The sequence below is a fragment of the Lepeophtheirus salmonis genome, chromosome Z (assembly GCF_016086655.4).
Source record: "Lepeophtheirus salmonis chromosome Z, UVic_Lsal_1.4, whole genome shotgun sequence".
NCBI lineage: Eukaryota > Metazoa > Arthropoda > Copepoda > Siphonostomatoida > Caligidae > Lepeophtheirus > Lepeophtheirus salmonis.
In genome coordinates, this window is record NC_092584.1 from 15,573,569 (window position 1) to 15,597,367 (window position 23,799).

Below are 23,799 nucleotides of genomic sequence, written 5' to 3' on the forward strand. Positions count from 1 at the left end.
TTCAAACATCAGATGTACACTTGTTATAGCATAACCAGACATGAATATTTTATGTCCAAAAAAGCGGAAGCGGCTTTTTGCATTGGACAATCTTTATCTGAACTACATGAATAAAAAAGTGCGCTGGATCCAAGGCACGGCTTGTTTTTAAAATTGATTAGTCATTGTTTTCAGTAGTGAAGGATAGTTAATATCCTATAATTAACTTATAGCTTCAGAATTCCTATCGTGACTGTTAAGTTTAATGTGATGGGATGGAAGTCTTGTGCCCCCGAATACCGTCAAGGTTATGACGGTACCCCAAAAATCCTACCATAGTTTTTCTGGTTTCAAAGTACCTCCTAATCTGGATCTTTAATCCAAATAGGAAAGGGATGTTCCTAGACAGAAAGTGGATCTCAATATGAATTCAAAATGCGAAGAATTCAAGATTGTGTGGCCTCCAATTCACAAAATTTGATTATTTTATCCATTCTGTTGACCAAATATAGGGCAGTGGTCGTCATAATGGGCCACTAGAACTAAGGTTGGGCTCTCATGGACATAAGCTTTAAAACAGGTTCTAGCTTTGGGTAAATGGCTAGGTTACTTTAAAATGAAAATATAGAACTAATCAAGGATTGAGATATTTACTTAATTGAATTACTTAACTTTTCAGGAGACTCAAAAGGGATGCTGTGCCTTCAGTGTGGTCAAACCTTCCTTCCTACCTCTCTTCTCCTCCACCTCTTCCTAGAACCGATCGAGCATCCACTAGTGGCCTACGACTCCAGCTCGAAAACGAGCGTCAGGAAGCCGTGGAGCTCAAAATTTTTTGGGGAAGAAGAGACGCAAACTGTTAACGATCTTTATGATAAGTTGTCACTCGAAACATTGCTGTGGGGATTTATACTAAATAAATCTACCAAATTGGCCCTTGTTAAGCTGGAAACGACTGAAGGTAGGGGCATTAATATTAAGGCTAGCCTCAAAATTTAAGAAGACCTTACCTTTCGAATTTTTCATGGCCATCATATGTTAAGCAATAGTTCAGTTTCAAACTGTCTTACCACAAAGGCCAATGTCATCAAATCAGTAACTGAAGTAATCAACATTGCTGCGTATTCAGAATCAAAAGAGTTCTTGAATAATGAAGATACTTATGAAATCATCATGAGCTTATTGAAAAAACTACTTGCATCCCCAGATTTGGAGCCAATTCATTCTTCCAAATTGTCTTTCATTATAGAACAGATGACATTACTCTTCAAGAAACCCAACAGAAAGAGATGTTCACCTTGTCTTCTCTCTGTTTGTCTTTTGTGGTAAAATGTTAGTATGGCTCTCTATGATCAAATCTTCAAGTCAAATTTCCTTACAGTTCCATGGCCCAAATATCTTAGAACTCTGTCTACTGCAGTAACCGTAGAGACTGGACTACCGCCATCTATAGTCAAATATCTTGGGACAAGGATCAATTACCTTAACAGCAGAGAACGTAATATCAATCTTATAATTGATGAGTTTTAGTCCACAGAAACAGTTGAGCTTGTTAGAGGTAAGTTCTTGGGCTGTTAGAACAACCAAACGACTAAAACGGTCCCTAAATTTATGATCAAATCCGTTGGAGGAAACTACATGGATGTGGTACCACTTAAACCAGTTGCCAAATTAAACGCTGAATTCCTCTACAACAAATATACTCTAATTATGAAAAACCTCTATCAAATCGGATTGATCGTTGTGACCGTATTAGTTGATAACCACCCAGTCACCAGGAAGCTTTTTACTCATTTTCTTTGTTGTGGTGAGCTCCAGACTTCAATTACTACTCACCTACACAACCTCAATATAAAAATTCATCTCATCTTCGACCCTGTATACAATTTTAAATATATTTATAACTGCTTCCAAAGGCAAGAATACTTCATCATTCCCCTGAACCGTCTTGGAGTTAAATCATCATTACACCCTACCTTTGCTCATATTAAAGAAATCCTCAATAAAGAGTCAACATTCAAAGTGAAGGAAGCACACAAGCTCTCTCTCAAGGCCCTCCATCCAACAGCTCTTGCGAAGACAAATGTGAAGTTAGCGGAACCCGTTTTTCAATGGTCTACTATTGGAGCTCTCAAATTCTACGTAGATAAAAGACCAGAATTCAATCACACTGCTGAGTTTGTCTGGACTATGTGGAACGTTTTAAATGTAAAAACTCCAACGGTTGGACGGAAGAAAAGAGATGCAACCAGAATACCGGTCATTAAAGAAAACTAGCTTCGACTGTCCTTCCTCAAGGAGTTTGCAGACTTTCTCTCTGTATGGTAAGAGAGTGGTGAAAGAGGATTGACTGCAGAAACTTTTCTTACAACTGAACACACATTTGTAGCTGTAGCAGATCTTGCCGGGTACTTACTGATCAAAGAAGAGGATAATTTCGTACACATCTTGCTTGCAATGTTCCATACTGATAAGATCGAGGAAAGGTTTGGCTGGTATATACAGCTTAGTGGAGCAAACTATTATATTAGTGTTCGACAATTTCTGGAGGCAGAAAATAAGATCAGGATCAAATCTCTCTTGAAATTTAATAACATGACCATATTAGACAAAACAAAATTGGATACCATTTTTACAGATTGGCAGCCTTCAGATCTTGAGACAATGTCCACTACAGGAGAAGACAATACATTGTTTTTTGTTCTGGGATATATTGCATACTCTCCTCTCAAAAAGAAAGTCAAATGTGCGTCATGCAGATCCTTTTTAGCTGTTGACGATTCTTCACTTGACACTGGTATTAGGATTGTGGCGGAATCTAATGAAGAACAAATTAATCAAAGCAGGTTAATTGACATCCTAAGTAGAGGAGGTCTGTCGACTTCAACAGATATATTATTTCTCAGGTGCCTCAATGCTCACTCTCTGTTTACTTTCATCACCAGCCAGCCAGAAGAAAGGAACTGCCTTCTCAACAAATCAACCCCACAAATGGGCAAGCATTCTTGGCAAGATATTACAAATCTCTTCAGCGTGATGGACAAAAATTTGGTTTCTCAATAACAACATCCGACAGGAAGTCAGAAAAAGATCATATGAAAACAATCTCAAATCTAGAAAGGTTGCCAAAATACAATCTGATATGCTTAAGTTAATTAATTTTTTTGATGTTAGCATCTATTTTTCAAATAATTCTTGTAAATTATATTGGTCATATATTGCAGCTTATTTAGTCTTGAATTCTTTTTAATTGTCCTATTATGAATAAATAATTTTAGATTTTAACTCATACAATGTGTATTGAATAAATCGTATTAATATATTTTTATTAATAAATGACATATTCGTGAACTTTTTCGGCATTATTTTCTTCAGGCAAACATTGGGAAAAATAAAATGAAAAGGAAAAACTCTGGACGGAAAGTCAATGCCGACCTATTCATAAAGGAAGGAGTATAATGGAGTATAAAATGCACGGTGCAAGAATGAGAGAAAATTTTTGAACTATACAATTAAGTCAAACAATTTAAACCTCCTTAAATATTTTTAAAATAATAACGGATGAAGATAATGAACGAGATTATAATATACCATGAAACGGTTACATCGACAGAAAATAAATTATGTTCACAAGTCTTGATGTTCTTAACTCGCATGTATACGTGGTGATGTGTTTGAAAAAAATGAAGAAAAAAAATGCATGTGTTCTTTATCATGATTAGAAGAAGAAGTTTTTCCTCTCTTTCCTTGACGCAAAGGTGTCAATCAAACTGTCCATGTCTTCATGGAGCACCTTGTCCACCATCACCCTGTCCATGTTCAAGAGGGTGAGGGAGGAGAGCCTCTCCTGGTCCATGGTGGTCCTCATGTGGTTCTTGAGCCTTCTGAGACAGGAGAATGACCGCTCCGCCTCACAGCTGCTGATGGGCATTGAGGCCAGGATAACGATCACCTTGTATAGCTCCGGCATCAGGCGGAACACTCCCGAGCTTATTAACTCCGCAGCAATTTGTGACGAAACCATGTCTTCTGTGTCAATATCTGCCTAGAGAAACATAAATTTTAAACATATAATGCAAAATGAAACATTATAATATTAACCTTGAATTGCTGGAAGATTGCATGGTCTGACTGGAGCTGCTCGAGTTCAAGTCTGTAGTGCTTGGCGACACGCTCAATGACACAGGTCTCCACTTCACTGTCATTGACGATTGCAATGAGATCCATTGTGATGTTTGTATCGTCGGTGGCAAATCTGCTCTCAAGCTCTAATACAATCTTATTGATTGCAACATCGAAATGTGTTTCACGGAAGTAGGATTCAGTTGTTCCTTTCCACTTTATTCTCCTTGGAATCTTCGCCTCCTTGAATTCCAAATCAATTGAGTCCTCCTGGTCAAATACTGATTTCATCTCAGACGACTTCAACTCAGCAAGTTTCCAGATTGATTCAAAGATTTTCTCATTCTTAAGATCTTCAAGAGTCCTAATCACTAGGTTGACGTGTTTCCGGGCCTTTGTTAGGTCAACCTTTCTGCCTTGAAGTTCATCTGACAAGCTAGATGTGTGTCTGAGGAGTGTCTTCAACAGTTCAATGCCGAAAACAAATTCGTGACTAAAGATGCTGTTGAGCAGAGAAGTTGCTGTTGAACTCGACAATGTATCTTTATCTTTTCTCATTATTATGAGGGTCTTCATGATTCTGACCATCCCTAGAGATACAGCGTGTACAGCATCGTAGCGGAGACTCCAGCGGGTAGCAGACTGGTTCTTCAGGGTCATCACCTTGGCATGCTCCTCATCTTTACTTGTTATCTTCACCGACTTGTAGATTGCTGACCTCTTTGGTGACCCTTCAATGAAGTTGTATAAAATTTGTACTGTCCCCATTGTATTTCTCAACAGGGTTATATCTGAGAGAAGATCCTTGACTACAAGATTGAGGACATGGGCGTAGCAGTGGATGTAGACACACAGTGGGGCTGCTTCCTTCCACCTGGCGGCAAGACCCTTCTTGATGCCGGATATGTTGGAGGCACCGTCCGCGGCCAGGGAGACAGTGCGGGCGGGGTTAAGGCCGAGATCCTTGACAGCCTCGTGAAGCTTCTCAAACAAATATTTGCCGTCAGTCTGGGTAACTTTTACAAACTTGAGGAAGCTCTCTTTCTTGATGCCTTCACTCGTCAGATATCCCAGTGACAGACTGAACTGCTCCGTGTGTTTGATATATCTGATGTCTCATCAACAATCACAGAGAACCAGTAGTCATCATCGCCGGCACAAGTCTTGACATCTTCAATTATATTTTCCGTCACTTTGGATGCTATAATCTCTATCAGCTCATTTTGGATGTCAGGTGAAGTCCATTTGGCAAAACCTGCCCCAGCTGAACCAAATTTTTTGACTTCGGCCTCCAGTTTATCTTTGAGAATATGATTGTCGTGTGAACGCAGGGACAAAAGCTCCAAGAAGTTTCCTGGATTGTTTTCATTAGATTCCGTCAACTTTTCTCTTGTTTCGGAATCGCCCCTAAAAGCCAATCCTTGCTTTGCGAGGAAACCAACAGTTTGGAAAAGATACCTCAAATAAGCTCGCCACTTCACGACTTCCTCAGCATGTTGAGACTGAACATGGCCGAGAACTGAGGTATTCTTTCTCTTTGATGTGAGGAAATTGATCCACTTTTCCATCGACAGTTTGTGTTTTTTTTGTTAGAATGAACTTTCAACGAGGAACTGTTTTTTCATGTTTTGAACTCAAATTTCCCAAGGTTGGAAATGGAAAAGTACTTCACATTTGCAACCAGTAACGTTAAACGTAATATCTAACTCAAATATCCACTCAATGTGAAGTACTTTAAATCCATACGAAAAATGTTGTGTGCGTCTTTGTTTTTTATTTTTGGCTGTAAAGTACTCTTGAAATAATTGCAGTAATTTATTAATTATCAGAAATGTATCACAGGAAAAGGAAAACGCGTTTTTTATATTCAAAGGTTCAATCATTTATATTTATAAAATGACAGGCAATATTTGAAAGAGATATTACGGTAAATTACAGGATTTGAATTCAAATTTCTGCGATGAATTGAGATACCCGAGAGTGTTAACTGTAGTTTAAAACCTCCGTTTTATCTATCTGACTTAATTTGGCCCCAATATTGTCTTAGAGATATAATTGATTAATTTACTAATTCTATAAATGTGCCGGTGAATTTTGGCTACTTTAAGTACAATTTGTGGTGCCTCCAAAGGATTAATCAGAATCATTTTTTTATTTAAATGAACTATAATTTGTTGGAAAATGTATTCCATGTTCAATTTTGAGAAAAATTATCTAGCTTCCTTTTGGGTGGACGTGCTACAAATATGTAATTTTATTATAATGACTGTACTATTATGAGTTGGTCATAAGTTACATATATATAATAGATTTTAATAATTAATTATGACTTAATTCATCTATATTTACATACCTATATGATTGGTGGACGGTTGAGTAAGGTTTTTTTTTTTGGTCCGCTGAAGCGGACAAAGCGCAATACTGACGTACGGCCCTAAAGAAGTCCAAGATAAATCAAGAACTTGAAGCGAAGGTTATATTTCTTTTACGGAATTACAGACAGTCGACAGCGATCCATGACTGGAATGTTGATTGGTCCTTTAGATGGTTTTTTTTTTTTTTTTTTTGTTAGTCATTATCTCATTAATTTGGAAGATGTTATAAAAGACGGTTATAAAATGATTACAAATGTTCATGTACAAAGTATCATCAACGTTCTTGGCTCCGATTTCAGTAGCGAAAGGTTTTCATTACCAATAATGGAGTATCATATTGAATTAAAGCAGCTAAAACCCTTAGACAACATTTTCCGATGTTAATTGTCTAGCTCATGATCTGAACAGAAAAGCGAGAATAATAATATTGGTAGTATTAATAACCATACATCAAATTGAGAGAATTGGCTCCTGAAACCATCAATCACGATAGGGATTTTTTAAAACAATACTATTGTAAATTGTGATTTTAAAAGAGCTATTGGATCCGTTGTTTGCGATGATGGATGAAGGTTTGGTTATTATAGATGTTGAGAGCTGTAATAAGTATCTAATATTCAAAATTGAAGTTCAAATTTCTAATGAATTATTAATATTATTACATTTAGAAACTTATGGGCCAATCAATTATCTTCAAAGTGAATCTCAATGTTTCGTCTAATTATCATACTCTTGACGTTAACCTCTGTCAGATGGGACTTTTTTGGTACATTTATCTAGGATATCCCACTGAAAACCATTCGGAATCTAAGTTGATGATAGGGGGGTTTTCATTTTAAAAAACTCGCTATCGTGATTGATGGTTTCAGGTGCCCATTCTCTAAATTTGATGTATCTCTATCCCCTCCTGACATTTAGTTTTGAAAGGTTCAATGGTAGTATCATGGCATAGATTTTCAACAATTATATCTATATAACATTGTATTATACTTGGTAGTTGCGAGAATCTCTCTTTCAATGCTTTAATGATTACCTCGATTGGATTCAAAGTTTGTTGAATTAAGATTATTTCTGACAAAAGTTGATCATTCTTCAAAACATTTTTTGTTCTTTTTAGATTGCAACATTATATTTATTCATATCATTAGTAGACTCTTTGACTAAATTGAAGTGCTTGGTGTAATATTCAATTATTTTAGATCACCTGAATTCTAAAAAAATGTTCACTTCAGAGATGATAAATATTTGTATTTTAGAAGTAATCAGGGCAGAGCGTTCCTATTCTGTTCAGACTATAAGCTAGACAAGTGACCTATAATATAATTAGAATATGTTTAAGGTTTTTGCCTGCTTCAATGCAATTTCCTGCTCCATTCATTGCAAATGAAAACCTTCACTCTTTCGTCTCTGAAATCGGAGGCAAGAACGTTATTCTTACTTGTTGCACTTCTAATCATTGTATACCTTTCAAATTAATGAGCACAAAAAAATGACCAAAGGTTACCACTCAAATCGTCTTTCTCGAGGCCCAAGATGGCCTTCTTGGACAATCTCGCACGGAAAAGTGCTGCAATCTCAATTCTCTTCTCGTAATGTGTGCTCATGGTGGGACTAGGGCAATGTTATTCTTAGCAATCGACAGCGAATTATGTGTTCTACAATATTGTTCATCGGAACATTGTCACAAAATGACTCTTTACCTCTCAAAATTTGCATAATGGAGTCGAGTAAATAGTTACGGGCCCGACTGATATGTTAAATAAAAGTAAAAAAAATTACCATTTTGCTATCAGGGCCGTTCACAGACTTTTTTTTTTGGAGGGGGAATTGGTTAACAATGTTAAAAACTTAATTTTTCAATTTTTTTTTCAAAGATACAGCTTGATATTTTAATCCTTTTCCAAAATCCAGAAATACTCACAAAAAATTTCAAACATTCTGAGCTGTTCTCAAAACTTTTTTATAAAAATTGAATTTGTAATATAAATCCAAATATTAAATTTGTAGAGAAAAATTTCAAAAACCTATAGTTATTGAGAAAAAATTGAAAAACATAATTTTTTCAGAAAAAGCTTCAAAAAATTAAATATTTTGAAAACAAATTCAAATATAAAATTTTATTGTAAAAATCAAAGATTCCTTAATTATGGGGGAAGGGGGTTTATTATTTTTTCCTCACAACTTCAAAAAGTAATAAATAAGATTTGGACATTAAAGATTATTTTACGGATGCCGAATACAAAAAAAACACACGAGTCTCCGATTCCGATTAATTACCCATCACTAATAGAAACAACGGCTAGTTTATTAATAAAGTAAAATAAAAATTGTAAATTAGGACTTTTTAGATTAATTTTGTTCTGTCGACACGCATCCATTAGTTGAAAACTCCTGCTGAACCGTCCTAAATAAAACGCTATTGAATGATTAATTTTTCAAGTGTATTTTAAATATTAATTTTTGAGTAAATGATGAAATAGTAGCAGTTTAGTTATATAAAATGAATAAATTACAATTTTTGTAGCTTTATAAGACTTTAATTAATCATAATTATTGTAGTATAAAATAGAGCTAGTTAGGAATTACGAATATATAAAAACCAAATATTATGTACGCAAAAAATATTGGACTCGGTTTTTTTTTTTTGTAGAAAGTTTTACATGAATATCATAATTAATTATTAAGTGTCATCATTTCAAACATAACACGAATGAAGAAAAAAAAGAAGGTTTTGTGAAACGAACTTTATAGTGGATAATTATAGGTACATATAAATTTTTGAAAATATGTAAGCTTTTATTTATTTTATAAAATAAATTTTTATTTCAGACAGATATACATATAGTATGATTATTGTGTTGTGTGGGTTTATTACTGATTTAAATTAAATCATCCTTGTTCATGCATAAACTTTTGAAAAAAATCCAGGAAAAACAAAAATATATAAGTTTTTATATATATTAAGAGAAAAGGCATTTTATTCTTTGTGAGCTCGAGAATTACTTTTTTTCCAATTACAAATATGCATTTTATTTTACTAATAAAGATATTAAAAAAAAAAAAATATTGTTCATATAACTTCTAAATAATTATTACTTATGTTTGTTGGTTTTTTTATACTTTTCTATCCTAGCGAAAAATAAAAAATGCGAAGGCATTTCTAGTAGTTTTTTTTTCTTATAGGCAAGGAAACAAAGGCATGGGGGGGCAAAGGATTTTGAAAGACCCTTCTCTTCACATTTGATTAATATTGTATATTTTATTTAAACGAGAATTTAAATACGCCTATTATAAAAAAAAAAATCCTAGTTAAGATGAGAGAAATTTCAAAGAAAACAAGCGTTTATTGCTGCTGAACGTAATGTACATTCTAGAGATGTTTTGAGGATGTCCATAGTAGAAGTAGTCGTCGATTATTATTTATCTTGTTCTGTGTCAGAACAAACGTCAGCCCTCCCATATACTTGTTCACGGTCATGGTTTAAGTATAATATATCGTCATTACTTGAATGTTTACGTTTGCGACACCTGAAAAGGCAACAAAAAAATAATCATATTAGTCATCAACATAAAATATGAATTTAAAAATGAAGCTTTTAGCGGGAATGAAAGTGAAAAATGGCTTAAAATGACCAATCTTTTCATAGTAAATACAGAGGAAATAAAAATAAACAAATGCTAAGTTTATCAAGCATTTAGGATCATTCCACGTCAAATCGATCAAAAAGACACATTTTATACGGCACCATCTCAGGTTTATTTTAAATTTTGAATATAGCTTAATATTGAATAGAAACTCAAAAATCTAAAATTTTAGTCTTCTTTGACTTCCATATCAGGAGTTAGAGGCTCCTAAAATTCAATCCTCGAGGCCAGCATCCATGTTTTTAAACAGCTATTTCTCTTTTGTTTTTAATGATATCAATATATTTTAAACGTAATTGGACAGACATTTACACATTAATTATTCTATATCTTATACTTTTATTCAAACAAATGCATCTTTGACCTTGAGGTCAAATCTTTAACCTTTAAAAATTTCAAACATGGTGTAATTTAGGGTAAAATTGACCCCCCGACTAATATCAGACCTGTTCCGAGACCTTCAGTGTAATGAACTTAAAGGGTGGCCGGTACTTTTGCCTTAATATATAAAGAAATGGAGTTTATAGGTAGTTATTGTTTACTTTTAGTTCAAATTGATGTTTCCTTGGAAATTTTAAATCAAAATATATATAACATTTATTATTATAAAATGCATTAAATGTTTGTTTTCTGTTGAGATAATGATGTAATTATGCTCTTTCCTCGTATTAGGCCTGTTCGTAAGTCCAAGTCTTGTCTAATAAGCAATTCTTCCATTAGAATTGTTGCTGTGTTGATTCATTTTTGGTTTTTTTATTATACTAATCCTTATTTTGTCTCTTGTTCCAATTCACTATATAGTGAGATTTTGTTGGTGTATGCATTGAAAATGCTGTGGATGATTCCATCATTTTTTCTATAGAAAACAAGCATTTAATGTAATTTTTGATAGTTATCAAAAATTACATATTTTGAGAAAAAAATACCGAATGAACATCCATTTTAACTAAAAATAACAAAAAAGACCTATAAATGTAATTTCTTTACATATTAAGGTGACATATCCTTGAGGCAAATGGTTAACGGCAAAATTAACTAACCTACAGGGGGAAGAAGCAAAATGTTCCGGTCATTTAATCGCATTTTATGAGTAAAATGCTGCGCAATTGATTTTATTCATGTGATTGCGTCATAATTTATCTTTTTTTTTTAAAATCGCCCACCAAATAATTGAACAGGAGGGGAAAAGGCGTCGTGTATCCGAATTGCTTGACGTACATATACCCTCAAAAGCTAACGTCCCCAATATTCAGTATGCCAAGAACGTTGACAAAGGGACGCTGAGAGCTCCAGGAAGTGGAGTTTATTGCACCCAAAACTTAGGCGGTTTCCCCTCGATTACATTTGGCAGGGTGGCATTGAGGACATCCCAAATACAACTCCACCCCACACCTTAATGTGGATGACCTGTAGTCCATCACCTTTAAGGTCTACTACCCTGACGAAAAAATTGTCAAAGTATGTACCAGCTTCAGGCAACGTATTGAGGCTTTCATTGCTTCTAATGGAGGCCATATTGAATAAGATACAGCCTCTGTCCTTTCCCAACATTTTTTTGTTTCTTTGTATCAAATTAGTTAATACAATTTTGAGTTTTGTTTTTGCTCACCGGAAAAATTTGCTTCCACATCTTATACTATACATATTTTATTTATTTATTTGCAAGTAGGACAATTGTGGATTCGAGTATTATAAGTTCTTGAAATATATATAGGTATATGAAGTACAAATTGAGATGAAACATTTACAGTTTATTTGTACCAAGAACAATATAAATTCCGTTAGACTTTACATATAGTAAGGTTGTAATTTTTGACTTTATTGATGACAATTACAAATAAAAAGTTTTCATGAGACACCATCATTGTGAAAGTAGGCCCTTTTTGGAGGCATATATAATCAAATTTAGAAGAATACATCTTTTCTAATGATTTAAGAAAAAATAGTCAATTATTGCTGCGTTTTTGATAGTCATAACATACTACATTTAGTAAAAACTATCAAAAATATATTTGTCTTCATCAAGATCCTAATATATTAATAATACTGTTTTTCTTTGTCATGAAGTTGTATTAAATACTTGGATCCCCATCCCGTTTTTAAAGCCGTTAGATGAAATTTTCTGGAGACTTATATTATATAAATTTGTCAAATTATTTAATAAATATATCAACTCTATGCTTCCTACATGGTGTTGCCTTTGATTTAAAATGAAATCCATGACGCCAATGAGAACACACCTCTAAGGATGAATGATAATATTCTGAGGCATATTATTAGGTAAAAATGTGCAGTTATATTCATCATAAATACATCATAAGAAAGTAATTTTAATAAACTGAAATGAAATGATAACATCTAGCATGTTTGTATGATATTTTTTGGGATCCGATGTCATTAAGTGTCTGTTTTTGACTAAAATCAAACTCCTTTCCCTTTTCTCTCTGTCTGTACATCTCTCCGTTGTTTCCCTTCCACCCTCATTCTCTGTTTCTATTCCCTTCCATTCACTCCTGTATTGCGGGTACCCTCTCCTTGTATACACTGACAATAAAAAGTTTGAGGAAAAATACTTTTTTGCCCTTTTCAACAATGTTTATGACTTTATTAATATTTTTTACCTTAACACAATGAAAATTATTATGAAAAAAAAAAATAGATCCATAAAATATTTCTTTAATATTTGTCTGTAAAAATTCCAACTGTTTTGGTCAGGCTTAATTTCATATATAATATCTGGCAAGTATGAGAGATTGGTAGTGAATTACTTCAGAATGGTTATCATTTTATCCTGAAGATATTCCTTCTGGACAGAGATTAATTGTAAGGAAGTTTGTTTATCAACAAGACCCAAAACATAATTCCAAGCTCTTCAAAAACTTATTGGAAAAGAAAAAAGCCTCTCACATCTTATCTATTATGCAATGACCAGCTCAATCTCCTGAATTCAACCCAATAGAGCTATTGTGTGAACACCTAGATGCACAAGTTCGGGATAAGTGCACCACAAGTAAAAATGAGTTGATGTTTAACATTTAGAAGAATACTTGGAATGATATCCCACCGGCCTATCTTGAAAAACTAACAGCAAGAATGCCATAAGTTGGGGGCAATTGGGGATATAGAAAATCTGAGGGAGTATGTGCCAGCGTGGAAAAATACCATTGGGAAAATTTCCTGTTATTTACTAACAAAATCACAATACCTCTGGCCAAAGCAAGTTAAAAACACCGCCGTGACTTTAAAAACTATATACCCCCCTTTCGAATGCTACAAAATAAACCCCGGCCCATAAGTTGATTGGGGCAACGCCATTTACACTAAGAAGGTTAAAAACTACCGATGTCACTTCATAAAGCATATATACCCCCTTCAAATACTGCTGAATAAACCCCACGTACATTGTGCATGTGCTGATTTTGATGTGGTTTATAGCAGACGTCCCCTTTTACCGTGACTGTCCCATTTGAAAATACATACATACATAAAGAATTGTTTTACTTTGCTAGCACCGTAGTTAATGCTAGGTTTATTTTGGAGGATTTGGAAGGGGCCTATATACTTTATAAAGCAGATACGGTGATTTTTTAGCCTGTATATAGTCTTAAGCGTAGACCTGAATAGGGTTCAATTTGAAGTATTAAGAGGGCCCTTAATTCTTTGTTAAGTAGAGGTGGCTGTGTTTAACTTGCTTGGTGGTCCTGCCATTGCACAAAACATTTTTTGTAAAGTTATTCTGATATTGTTTGTTAATAAGGTACAACTTTCTCTGCGACAAACTTCCGATCACAGTGAAAAACACTCATTTGAAGCACAAATGACTGACACACAACACGGTGTTCCCTCATTTACATAAAAATGTACACTGCATTTGGATGTCCGTTGCCCATGCATCTACTATTTCCCCTCTAATTAGCGGTCTGAACGTTGACTTTGTGGAATTAGAATACGCTGTGTATACTCCTCAACAATGATTCCAAAGTTGGGAAGAACTACTGCTTGATTTTGAAGCCATCATTCAGAATGAAGGGGTCATATTTATTCAAAGGTGTAGAAAAATTATTGAATTACCAACTTTTGCTTCAAAAGTTGGCCATAAAAATGGCACAAAATAAAAATATGGAAAAGTGAAAACGGGTTTTAAAATTTGACTAATTTTTGAGTCCTCACCCTTTATATTTTGTGATGTTCACAAATTATATTTAATCAAACGAACTAATACAAATTGAACTGGTAGTAATAGAACAATTCAATTAACGAACATAGGCTAAAAGTTATGTTTGCTTCATCTACATCAGAATGGCCATTTTAAGTCTCTATAACTTATTTGAGGGCCCATTATTGGTTAATAAAATATATTTTACTTTTAAAATGATATATAATATTTGTTTCCAATGTTATTTCGTTAACATAAAGTAATATTTATGATTTGAACACAAAATTCCCTGTGTAAATCCGGTATTTAATGTACACCATTCCTTAGACAAACGGGATGGATGTAGGGTATACTGCTCTAGTCCGACTGGCTATTAATCAATATTTCTTATTCCAATTGCACAAACTGTAAATAGTGAATTTTATCTCTAAAAAGATCTTAAAATCAATTAAAAATCTTACTATACGAAAATGTGGACAAGATGACTCGTATTTTTTGTACTCCTTTAAAATTGGTCCACAATGACTTTATTTCCTACATAGTATTCCGTGTCAATTTTTGCTTCTTTGTTGTAAATCACATGTTAAAATATTTCCCTAATTTGAGGCTTATTAACCGAACGACAACAATGATGCTATAAGAATTCATAGTCATGGAAATAAGTAAAAACTAATTTTATATTTCTACATATCAAGCAACTTCTAGTAGTCTTCAATCCCAAATAAGGACACAAACACATGTGTGGAACTTACTTTTATGTAGCAGTAATATAACCATATAAAGTCGCTTAATTGCTTCCACTAATTGTTCAAAGACACAGGGTGTGCTACGAACAAAAATTATATTGCTAAAAGGGGCTTGAAATGTAACAATGACGATATTGCTATATCGTGTGAAATATTATAAAATACATATAAGCTTCAAAGTATGGATGTAACACTTGAATATCTGAGAAATAAATCTGCATTTGTTCTTTGACTTTTGACGCTCTGTCCATTTCTAACATTTATACAATTTAGGACATAACTAAAAGTTTAAAAAAGTAATGAGTTCATTCTCATTCGTATTTTTATTGTATACTGAATTCTGATTAGATTAATAACACAACATACTTTTAAAAAAGTACATATACATTCAGGGGGATTCATATTTACTTTTTTCAAAATTTTGAAAATTATTTAACAAAAAACTGCCGTTCAATTTTTAAAAACTATTCACAGCGGGTAGGTCAAGTTGGCTTAAGTATCTACCTCCATATTACATGCATTACCCCCACATCTTGAGAATATGAAGCTCATTAAGTATTGTTTCTTATAAGTCTTCAAAAAAACACAAAACTATGTCAATCAGTATCATGATAACAAAAATAAAACTTCAATTATAGATTTTTGGTCCCCAAAACAAGTGTAGATACATCATCAAATCATTCAAATACGAGCAATATGTGTAAGTGTAAACAAAAAAGACTCGATTAAAAAATAGTTACAATTTTTATATTAATCTTCACATGTTAATATATTAAAATATTAGTAATTAGATTTTCACCCCCATGTTAACCTTTTTGAACCATTTTAACTTTAAACAGATTTGGTATGCGGATGTTCTAAAAAGTTATAAAAAGTTTTCGCTGACGTCATGCATGACATCATAATTGAAGGAGACGCCCTTTTTGGGACTCAAAGTTGATATTTTCACACCATAAAATGGAATAACTTCCAATAAATCTTCATAAAATGGCTTTAAGAATAATAAAAGACTGCACTGAATACTACTTGATGCTCCTGATACACAATGATATTTGAATTAAATCTAAGTACTATGTACTGAAAATCCCTATTAAATATCTAAATTTGTAAATTTTTTTCTTGATTGACTAGGGACGAAAAAAGTAGTATAATTAGAGAAAATATCTTATTATTACATATTATGTCTTTGCCTCTGTTTTTCATCAGGATTAGAGCTAAAGTAACAGATTGATTTTGATCAAACTTGCTACGAAGATTATATATGGTCAGAATAACTTAGGAACAAATTCAGATACATCACTCCACTTGATATTAGCGGGAGCTTTTGCACTCTAACAAGTGCCCATACCAGTTAAACATTTTAGGGTGAGATATCTAATAAAACTAGGCAAATAAGGGATACTTTAAATAGACAGTAAGGTTCAGGTCATTTTATTTGTCTCCTAACATGCAGGCATAATGCGTCTGCAACTTATATTAATAACTTAACATATTTGGAGCGACTCTAGGGCCCGTTGTTATTCATTTTTATCTTTTTTGACAATATATTATTAGTAAGCAATCAAGGCTTTGCAAGTTTGAGCATGGAGACGAGAGCAAATAAATAAAATATCACAACAGTCTCAAGATGTAATCTCAAAGTTGTTCCTCGATAAAAATCACTTCCAAAAGCTTTCTGAACTAGCCAAGTTCTTAATTTCCATTGATAAAACGTAATATCAGACATTCACGTTATTCCGATCATGATTCGTGACAAATATATTGTACACACAACTTCAAATTCTGAAAAATTCAACTTCTTAATGATGCTGCTACTTTTCTTTTTGAAGGATTTTTAGTTTTGTATTATGCAAGGTTATTTTATAAGTCCTCAGTAGTGTTGTGTCATTCCTTATTCAGAATTGAACACTGCAGTCGGTCCAGTCCTGCATATTAGTCCTTGTAAAATTGTAAAGTTGAGTCCTTGATGACACCGTCACTTGAATTTATTTATAGTTTTTTATATCAGTTCTAGTTCTCACAATTCTAAAGACTGACAGTCGTAAAGACTGATAGAAACTGTTCCAAGACTGGATTGGACCAAATAAATAAGTACAGACACAACAAAAGTCCTCAGTAATCGCTATTGCACCACGACTTAACCTTGAGTCTATTTGGGGAAATGAATTTACAAGCAGTGAATGATAGCTCCGAAATGCAATTGTAAACTTATAAAATATTCTGTTGTGAAGTTCTCAGAATAAAGATTATACAATTTTGAGATTGGAGAGTTGTATGGATATCCATTTGGTTTATCCATATTATTGCGTAGTGGCTGAAAAAAACTCACTACGAAATCTTCAAATCAACATAAGAAATTATAAATATAGAAATTGGCTTTGCTCCATAATTTTGGAGACAATAGCTCTAAGAATATCCACACAAAAAATACAGTATATAGTTTAAAATTGAAATGGTTTAAGAAGGCTCAAATGTAATCAATTTGACATGAAAATAATTTTTCAAAATCTAACCTCAAAAATGGGACATTTTAGTACTTATTTACGACATAGTTGTCCATTAAATAAAAAGTTTTTAGATTTTTCTCCTGTTTCCTCATTTCTGAGAGTATTTTTTTTCGGCGAGTCTCATTAATGGGACTTTTCTATCTAAATGGAATGGTAAGATTAAGACTTATTCATTAGATAAATATAACCAGCAATAAAACTTAGATTCCAAACCCTTCCCAGCCATTATAATGTGAATATTTTAGTTCGCAAACGTGGATATATAAATATTTAGTCACTTCTTAAGGAATCTGATTCTTTCGTCTTGAGGGAAATGTTTCTCGTCTGTAAAACTAATTAATCAATAAATCACTTATTTTATATCCTCATAGAATAATACATGCGCTATCCTAAAAAGAAGCAGATTATACTGACAATGTAGGGGTTGAGCCCAAGGTTTTAATCTAATGTTAGAAAAATGGTTATTTGTATCCACCCAAAGACAAGAAAAGATCGTGTATCAAAGTTTTGGTTATATCTACATAATAGTAGTCCTTATCTTTTTAAAAAAAATATGAAGCAGCCTCTAAAAAGGAACTCGTGAATATGTTGTAGGTTATCCTGAGTTGACCAGGAGATAAGTTTAGTGGAAATGAATTTGCTTCAAAACTATTTTTAAATTTTATAAAGTTTATATTTTGGGGATTAATTTTCTCTTGCGGTAAGTTTATGGAGCCCAAGAACAATTGATTGTGAGAAAAATAATAACTTATATGATTTTTTTTGCTATTACTCAAATTTGATAAAATAATGTTATGTAGGATAATGTAACTTACACAGGAGGTGGTGCTTGAGGAAGATCTGGTATAGGTTTCTTGATATCTGCTGAAGTCTTTGGTTTCTTATGTTCATCAACAAGAGGAAATATGTGTTCAATAGCCGCTTGGACATTTCTGACACTTGGAGCAGTAACGGTAATACTTCCAGTAGAAAATATTTTAAGTGTTGCTTTTGGATGGTACATTTTATAGGTTACACCTGGATGTAATTCAGGTTCATAACTGAAATAATAAATTATAAGCAGCCTAATAATTTGATTGTAACGGGACAAACATGAATTTACTAATGTTCAAAAAATTACAAAAAAACAAAACATACATACAATAATTTGAGCATATTAAGCTAATTAATCGAGCGTAACAAGATAGGAACTATAAATTTCATAATATTAAAATAATGATTGAAATTGTGATCCTGCAAAAATACCCGGTCTAAATAATTTAAAATAATTATCATTACTGAGCAGTCAATTCAAATTTTTGCTATATATATATATTCTTTGGATGGGAAATAGTTTTACACCGATATATTTGTCATCTAGTTGAAAAGATCAATTAACAAGAAGAAAAGGTTCATTCATTATCTTCTCGGTACCCATTTCAGTTATAAAAACATTGCAATAAAAGACTATGGAGAAAGTATACAATAGGTTAGCGTTCAAAGTCACTTTACTCGAAACTTTAAGGGATCGAGACAGTAAGATAAAAATTGTTTAAAAAAAACTTTAATCCTGTTAGTTTGATATTGGCCGTGAGAAAGAGATGGATGCATTCAAGGGTCGACACTATGACTTTCAAATATGTGTCTTCAGAACAAAGAATTCATACCAATTGATGATGCTTGGGATCCTAAGGTCAGACAGAAAGAAGATACATTCGTTCGAATTAGTTCCTATTTGGTTTTTAATACAAAGTGTTAATACATATAGTTATTCCATGTAAAAAGGGAACAACTCCTGACGAAAATTACATATAACAACCACAATAAATCAAAATGGTGTCAGGACAGTAGCACCAACTTTAGGAAAAAGTAACCCTTCACACTAGGTCTGCTGCAACAGAATTGGGATACAAGGGATAAAATCCTCTACACCCAATTTTTTCTGCTTGAAGATTTGCTGATAGCACCGCAGTAGAACCTTATAGGCTTAAATGAAATTAATTAATTAACGCTGACGATGTCGCTTTGTTTTTAAGGTCGTTTTCTACGAATACACAAGTATTTCGGAAAGAAGAAAAAAAGCAGGGATAAATTCTTTGCATTGGCAAAAAAAGGCTACTGGAAGGGAATGCCGGCTTCAACAGACACCCTCTCCGCTCTATAAGCTCGTTAAACCGATGTTTAACTCCATGTCCGTCTTCATCACAAAAATTGAACTCCTTGGACTACAAATTTAGGCTGTTAATAAGGCCATTGTCTGCTATTTTGAAATAAATATATAGCTCATTGTCTTTAAATTTGACATGCCAATGATACGCAAATAAGAAGAACTAAGTAATTAACGACAAATTTAATAAACCGGGTACATATTTACTTGAGCACTCGGTACATTGGTAGTGTAATAGTAGTAACGCTCTTACCTCGCTTGACGGTGAGCTTGAGAAAAGTTTGCAATTTTGATACCAAATGGAAGAGTACATGTTCCTAAAACATTGACAACTCGAAAGTTTTTAAATCTGATCCTAAACCCTAATTTTTGTAAAAGTCTAGCGTAGCGTCGAGCTGCAATTCGAGCCTGTTCCTCACTATTAGCTCCTGTACAAGTAATTTTACCTGATGACCACATAGATGCAGTTGTATAAGGTCGTCGTAGTTTCATAGTAACCATCTGGAAAAAAAGTAAAAAATAAGAACACTTAATCAGCACCCCACTATTGGCATGTTTTATACTACATATCTTTTGAACTTTTACATACATACACCAAACAAAATATTACAAGGGGGACAAAAGTTGGAATACCAAACATGGCGCCCTTAATTACTAATGAAGAGGAATGAAAATGTTGACTACTACTAAATTTATATCACTCACCCCATTTTCCTTGCGATATTCAACGTTAACGCCTCTAAGAGCAATGTCTCTAAGATTTAAATGGCAACGAACACTAAAACTGCACACTACATTATTAATGACTATATCCACTTCAGGAACGGCCTCTTGTGAGTCTTGATTCGGACCTGCTCCTTCGATCTGCGTAGTCGATGAAGCATTATCATGATTATTCGACGTAGGTGTGGTAGTATTAGTAGAAGGAGTACCGTTTGCAGTCCCTGGGACTAACGTGTTCCCACCATTGTGAGCATTAAAAGATGTTTCTACGGCTGTGGCCATTTAAGTGAACACTTATTTTACTTAATTAAATCACTTAAAAACGAATCGCCGCTTCCTTCTTTTTATTTACCCAGATTCAAATAATTTTGATGTCCTCCCAAGTTATGATTCAAATGCCATAAATAATTAGTCCTTTGAAAAATTATTTTACCTATAAAAAATAAAATGATAGGTTATTAAATATATAGCTTTAAGATGGACCTCACCAATATCATCACCTCGAGCGCTGTGATAATATAATTAAGAATATTTTCTATAACTTTTTTACAGTAATGTTCAGACAGACTGTATAAAAATGTATTGATTATTAATTATTCATCATTATATTACCACAAACAAACAAATGATATCGGCATAACACACACAAAATAATATGTTATTCATATATATAAAATAAGAAGCAACCTTAAAAGTATTATATATGTAAAAGTAATTAACTTTTAAGGGAAAACAAATTATTACACAAGACTCCAATTATAGCAAACTTACTAAGTTGTTGCTTTTTATTGATCGAAAGAAGTTAATTTGATATAATAAATATATACATGTATATTAACATCAAAGGTAATTCATTATTGCCTTTATTGTGCCAATAAGTTAAACAAAAGTTGGGCTTTTTTAAAAATAAAACGATAGAAAACAAGGATTTTACTTTACACATAGTTCAGATAAAAATATTTTTGAAATACAGAATGAAAGGTAACTAATTTGCCAAGACATAGATACATTTTCTTTTTGGATATATCACACACCTTACAGACACACACTTCACATCCGTCAAAACAAAATAAAAACTTTTTAGAGGACTGTAATTCGAGAACATATTTTAATAAGAGAAGCAGAAGTGCAGCTAATTCCAGAGCGACGGCAGGGAAATGATGCAAATATCATAAATATAATTAATTCATATTTCAATATTTGATGATTAAAACATGCTTAAATTTGAAATATAAGCAGGAAATAATAGATTTAAAGTCGTTTTAAATAATATCAACAGTTATTCCATAAAGAGTAGAATCCCTTCAGTGGTAAAGTAACAACGAATATGTGTTTGTGTTCATCATCAAAAGTAATGAAGAGGGCTCTGGATATATACTACGAATCGTACAAATCAATACAAATGGAGGTAGTACTCAGATGCAGAGAAAACCTCCAATGTTGGGTCAGTTCTCATCTAAACCAAAAGAGAAATAATAAAAATCAGAAATAAGTTTCAAAAAGTTTTGTCTTTAATGAATACGGCTGTATTTAAAGAGTTTTATAAGATATCATTTCATAAAACTAATGCATTGAATAATAGTGTAGTAAGATAAATAAATACATAATAGCTATGATATACATAAGATATATAAATAAATAAAAGCCAGTCAGGCCAGACAAATATACAATTAATTTCAATAAAAAAAATGTCGCTTCTTTAAGTTATATTTGGTGGAGGTGGGCAGAGGGATTTTTTATTACATTTTTATGAACAAATGAATATTGTGAAAGTATGTATTTGATTAGGACATCTCAAATATTAAAATATCATCTTAGAGTGTAAATTCATTCATCAACAATTAAAGTATCAAAAGAACACGCATTGGGAGCTTACATAAAATATAATGTCATGGTTTATGTTTCAGAGGATCAAAAACTACTCGAAATGTCCCTATGTATGAAATTAGCTCAATCCTTTGTTGGCAAGTTTGCCATGTAGATGACAAAATAATGAACGGTGAGGAATTGGTTCATTAACATCATACAGAACTGAATTTGTAGCTTTGGTCCTCCTACAAAAATACTGTTACTTGCTACTCATGATTCAAACAAAGTTTATCATAAGAATTAAGGTGACTCATAGGATTTTATCTATTTAGGGAATTGTAGTACTAAATTTTATACATAAAAAGTAATACTTTATTTGGGAAATCCTCCTCCCCGAATTATAATTTCAATAATATTTTAATAAGTAATAAATCATGCCAGTGGTTTTTGAGGAAGATGAATCCTTCCTTCTCAATTCCGTAACTCTCAACTCCCTATAATCCTGACCCGTAATGAAATATTAACACAGAGAGACACACACATGGACACAAAGACGAAGAGCAGCATCCAGAAAGTAACTCTTTTAGAAGTAAGACGAAGAAGTAAGGCGGAGATCAGGTGGGACTTTTTAGAAAGAGAAAAAACGTGGTCAAAGATGAGGAAGAAACTTGGGAAAGAAGAGGCTCGAAAAACATGGCTTCTTACTTTCAAAATTCCGAAAAAAAATGAAGAAATGAGTAAAAAAATCCAGACTCACACGGGATTGGAATCACCTCCCGTCGCGCCCACTAGTCACTAAACGAAGTTCTTATTTCTTTCTTTTTAGGTCGTCCTCAATTTTTCCCTTTTTTTATTTTATTTCTTTTTACAAATGGAGGAATTACACAGGGGGTGGTGTACGGGGAAACTGAGAGGATGGGACTGACTTCCTTACATTATACATACTCAAGAAAGAAAAAGAAACAAAATATGAGGGAGCGCCCTCCTTCTTTTTCTTTGTCACCCTACTTACATTGCAGTCTAAAAAAATCACGATGAGAATGTGGCCCTCTATATTGGCAGGAACAACAGCAACCTTCATGTTGGGCTATGACGTCATTCATAATAGCTTATTTGTCTCTAAATAACAATCCGAATTCCTTTCTATTCAAAAGTTTGAAGGTATTGCTACTCCATACTGTATGTGATAAATGTCAAAGTATACAAATTCATTTATATAAAAGTTGAGAGTCAGATCAAAGGGATCCTTTATTTTTAGCAGAACCATTTGATAAATAAATCAAGGTTGAGTGAGAGAAAGATATCAAAAAGGAAAAAAAAGGTTTAAAAATCGACTGTTATTATTATCTTAGCTCTTAAGATGTCGCTGCTACATCTAGCGGGATTAGATAAACACTGTCAAAATAGTGCAATATTTTTTTAGCCAGTTTTTAAAAACCATTTAACTTCTTGCGGCAATAAAAAGGCCGAGACCCATTACTGTCTGTTGCTGATAAAAATGGCAGTCACGTTGTCTTCTGTTGATTATTTAAGTTCTAAACAACTACATACATGATACAGGGAGGATTATAAATCCTTTCTCTTAAGGGGC

At 33.1% G+C, this 23,799-nt stretch overlaps 2 protein-coding genes and 1 long non-coding RNA gene across 8 annotated transcripts; 1 reads left to right on the top strand and 2 right to left on the bottom strand.

Annotated features, from left to right (window-relative positions):
- On the top strand, nt 1–3,266 carry LOC139907356 (uncharacterized). Its single transcript, XR_011783906.1, has 2 exons — nt 1–1,304; nt 1,361–3,266. It is a non-coding gene; the product is annotated as an uncharacterized lncRNA (long non-coding RNA).
- Nucleotides 3,267–3,541: 275 nt separating this feature from the next.
- Nucleotides 3,542–5,190, bottom strand: LOC139907358 (zinc finger MYM-type protein 1-like). Its single transcript, XM_071893750.1, has 2 exons — nt 4,081–5,190; nt 3,542–4,024 (listed from the first exon to the last, which is right to left on the bottom strand). The coding sequence occupies exons 1-2, from the start codon at nt 4,867–4,869 to the stop codon at nt 3,698–3,700; spliced, it is 1,116 nt and encodes a 371-aa protein (XP_071749851.1). The 5' UTR covers nt 4,870–5,190; the 3' UTR covers nt 3,542–3,697.
- A 3,713-nt stretch (nt 5,191–8,903) lies between these two features.
- Nucleotides 8,904–23,155, bottom strand: LOC121130083 (TATA box-binding protein-like 1). Of its 6 annotated transcripts, none has more exons than XM_040725787.2 (5): nt 22,966–23,155; nt 20,382–20,832; nt 19,930–20,177; nt 18,346–18,570; nt 8,904–10,004 (listed from the first exon to the last, which is right to left on the bottom strand). In XM_040725787.2, exons 2-5 carry the CDS (start codon nt 20,679–20,681, stop codon nt 9,893–9,895), a joined length of 885 nt encoding a protein of 294 aa, XP_040581721.1. In that variant the 5' UTR covers nt 20,682–20,832; nt 22,966–23,155; the 3' UTR covers nt 8,904–9,892. The 6 variants fall into 6 exon arrangements, with proteins under 6 accessions (XP_040581721.1, XP_040581723.1, XP_040581722.1 ...); XM_040725789.2 differs by having other exon boundaries at nt 22,982–23,131; XM_040725788.2 differs by having other exon boundaries at nt 22,914–23,131.
- Nucleotides 23,156–23,799: the final 644 nt, after the last annotated feature.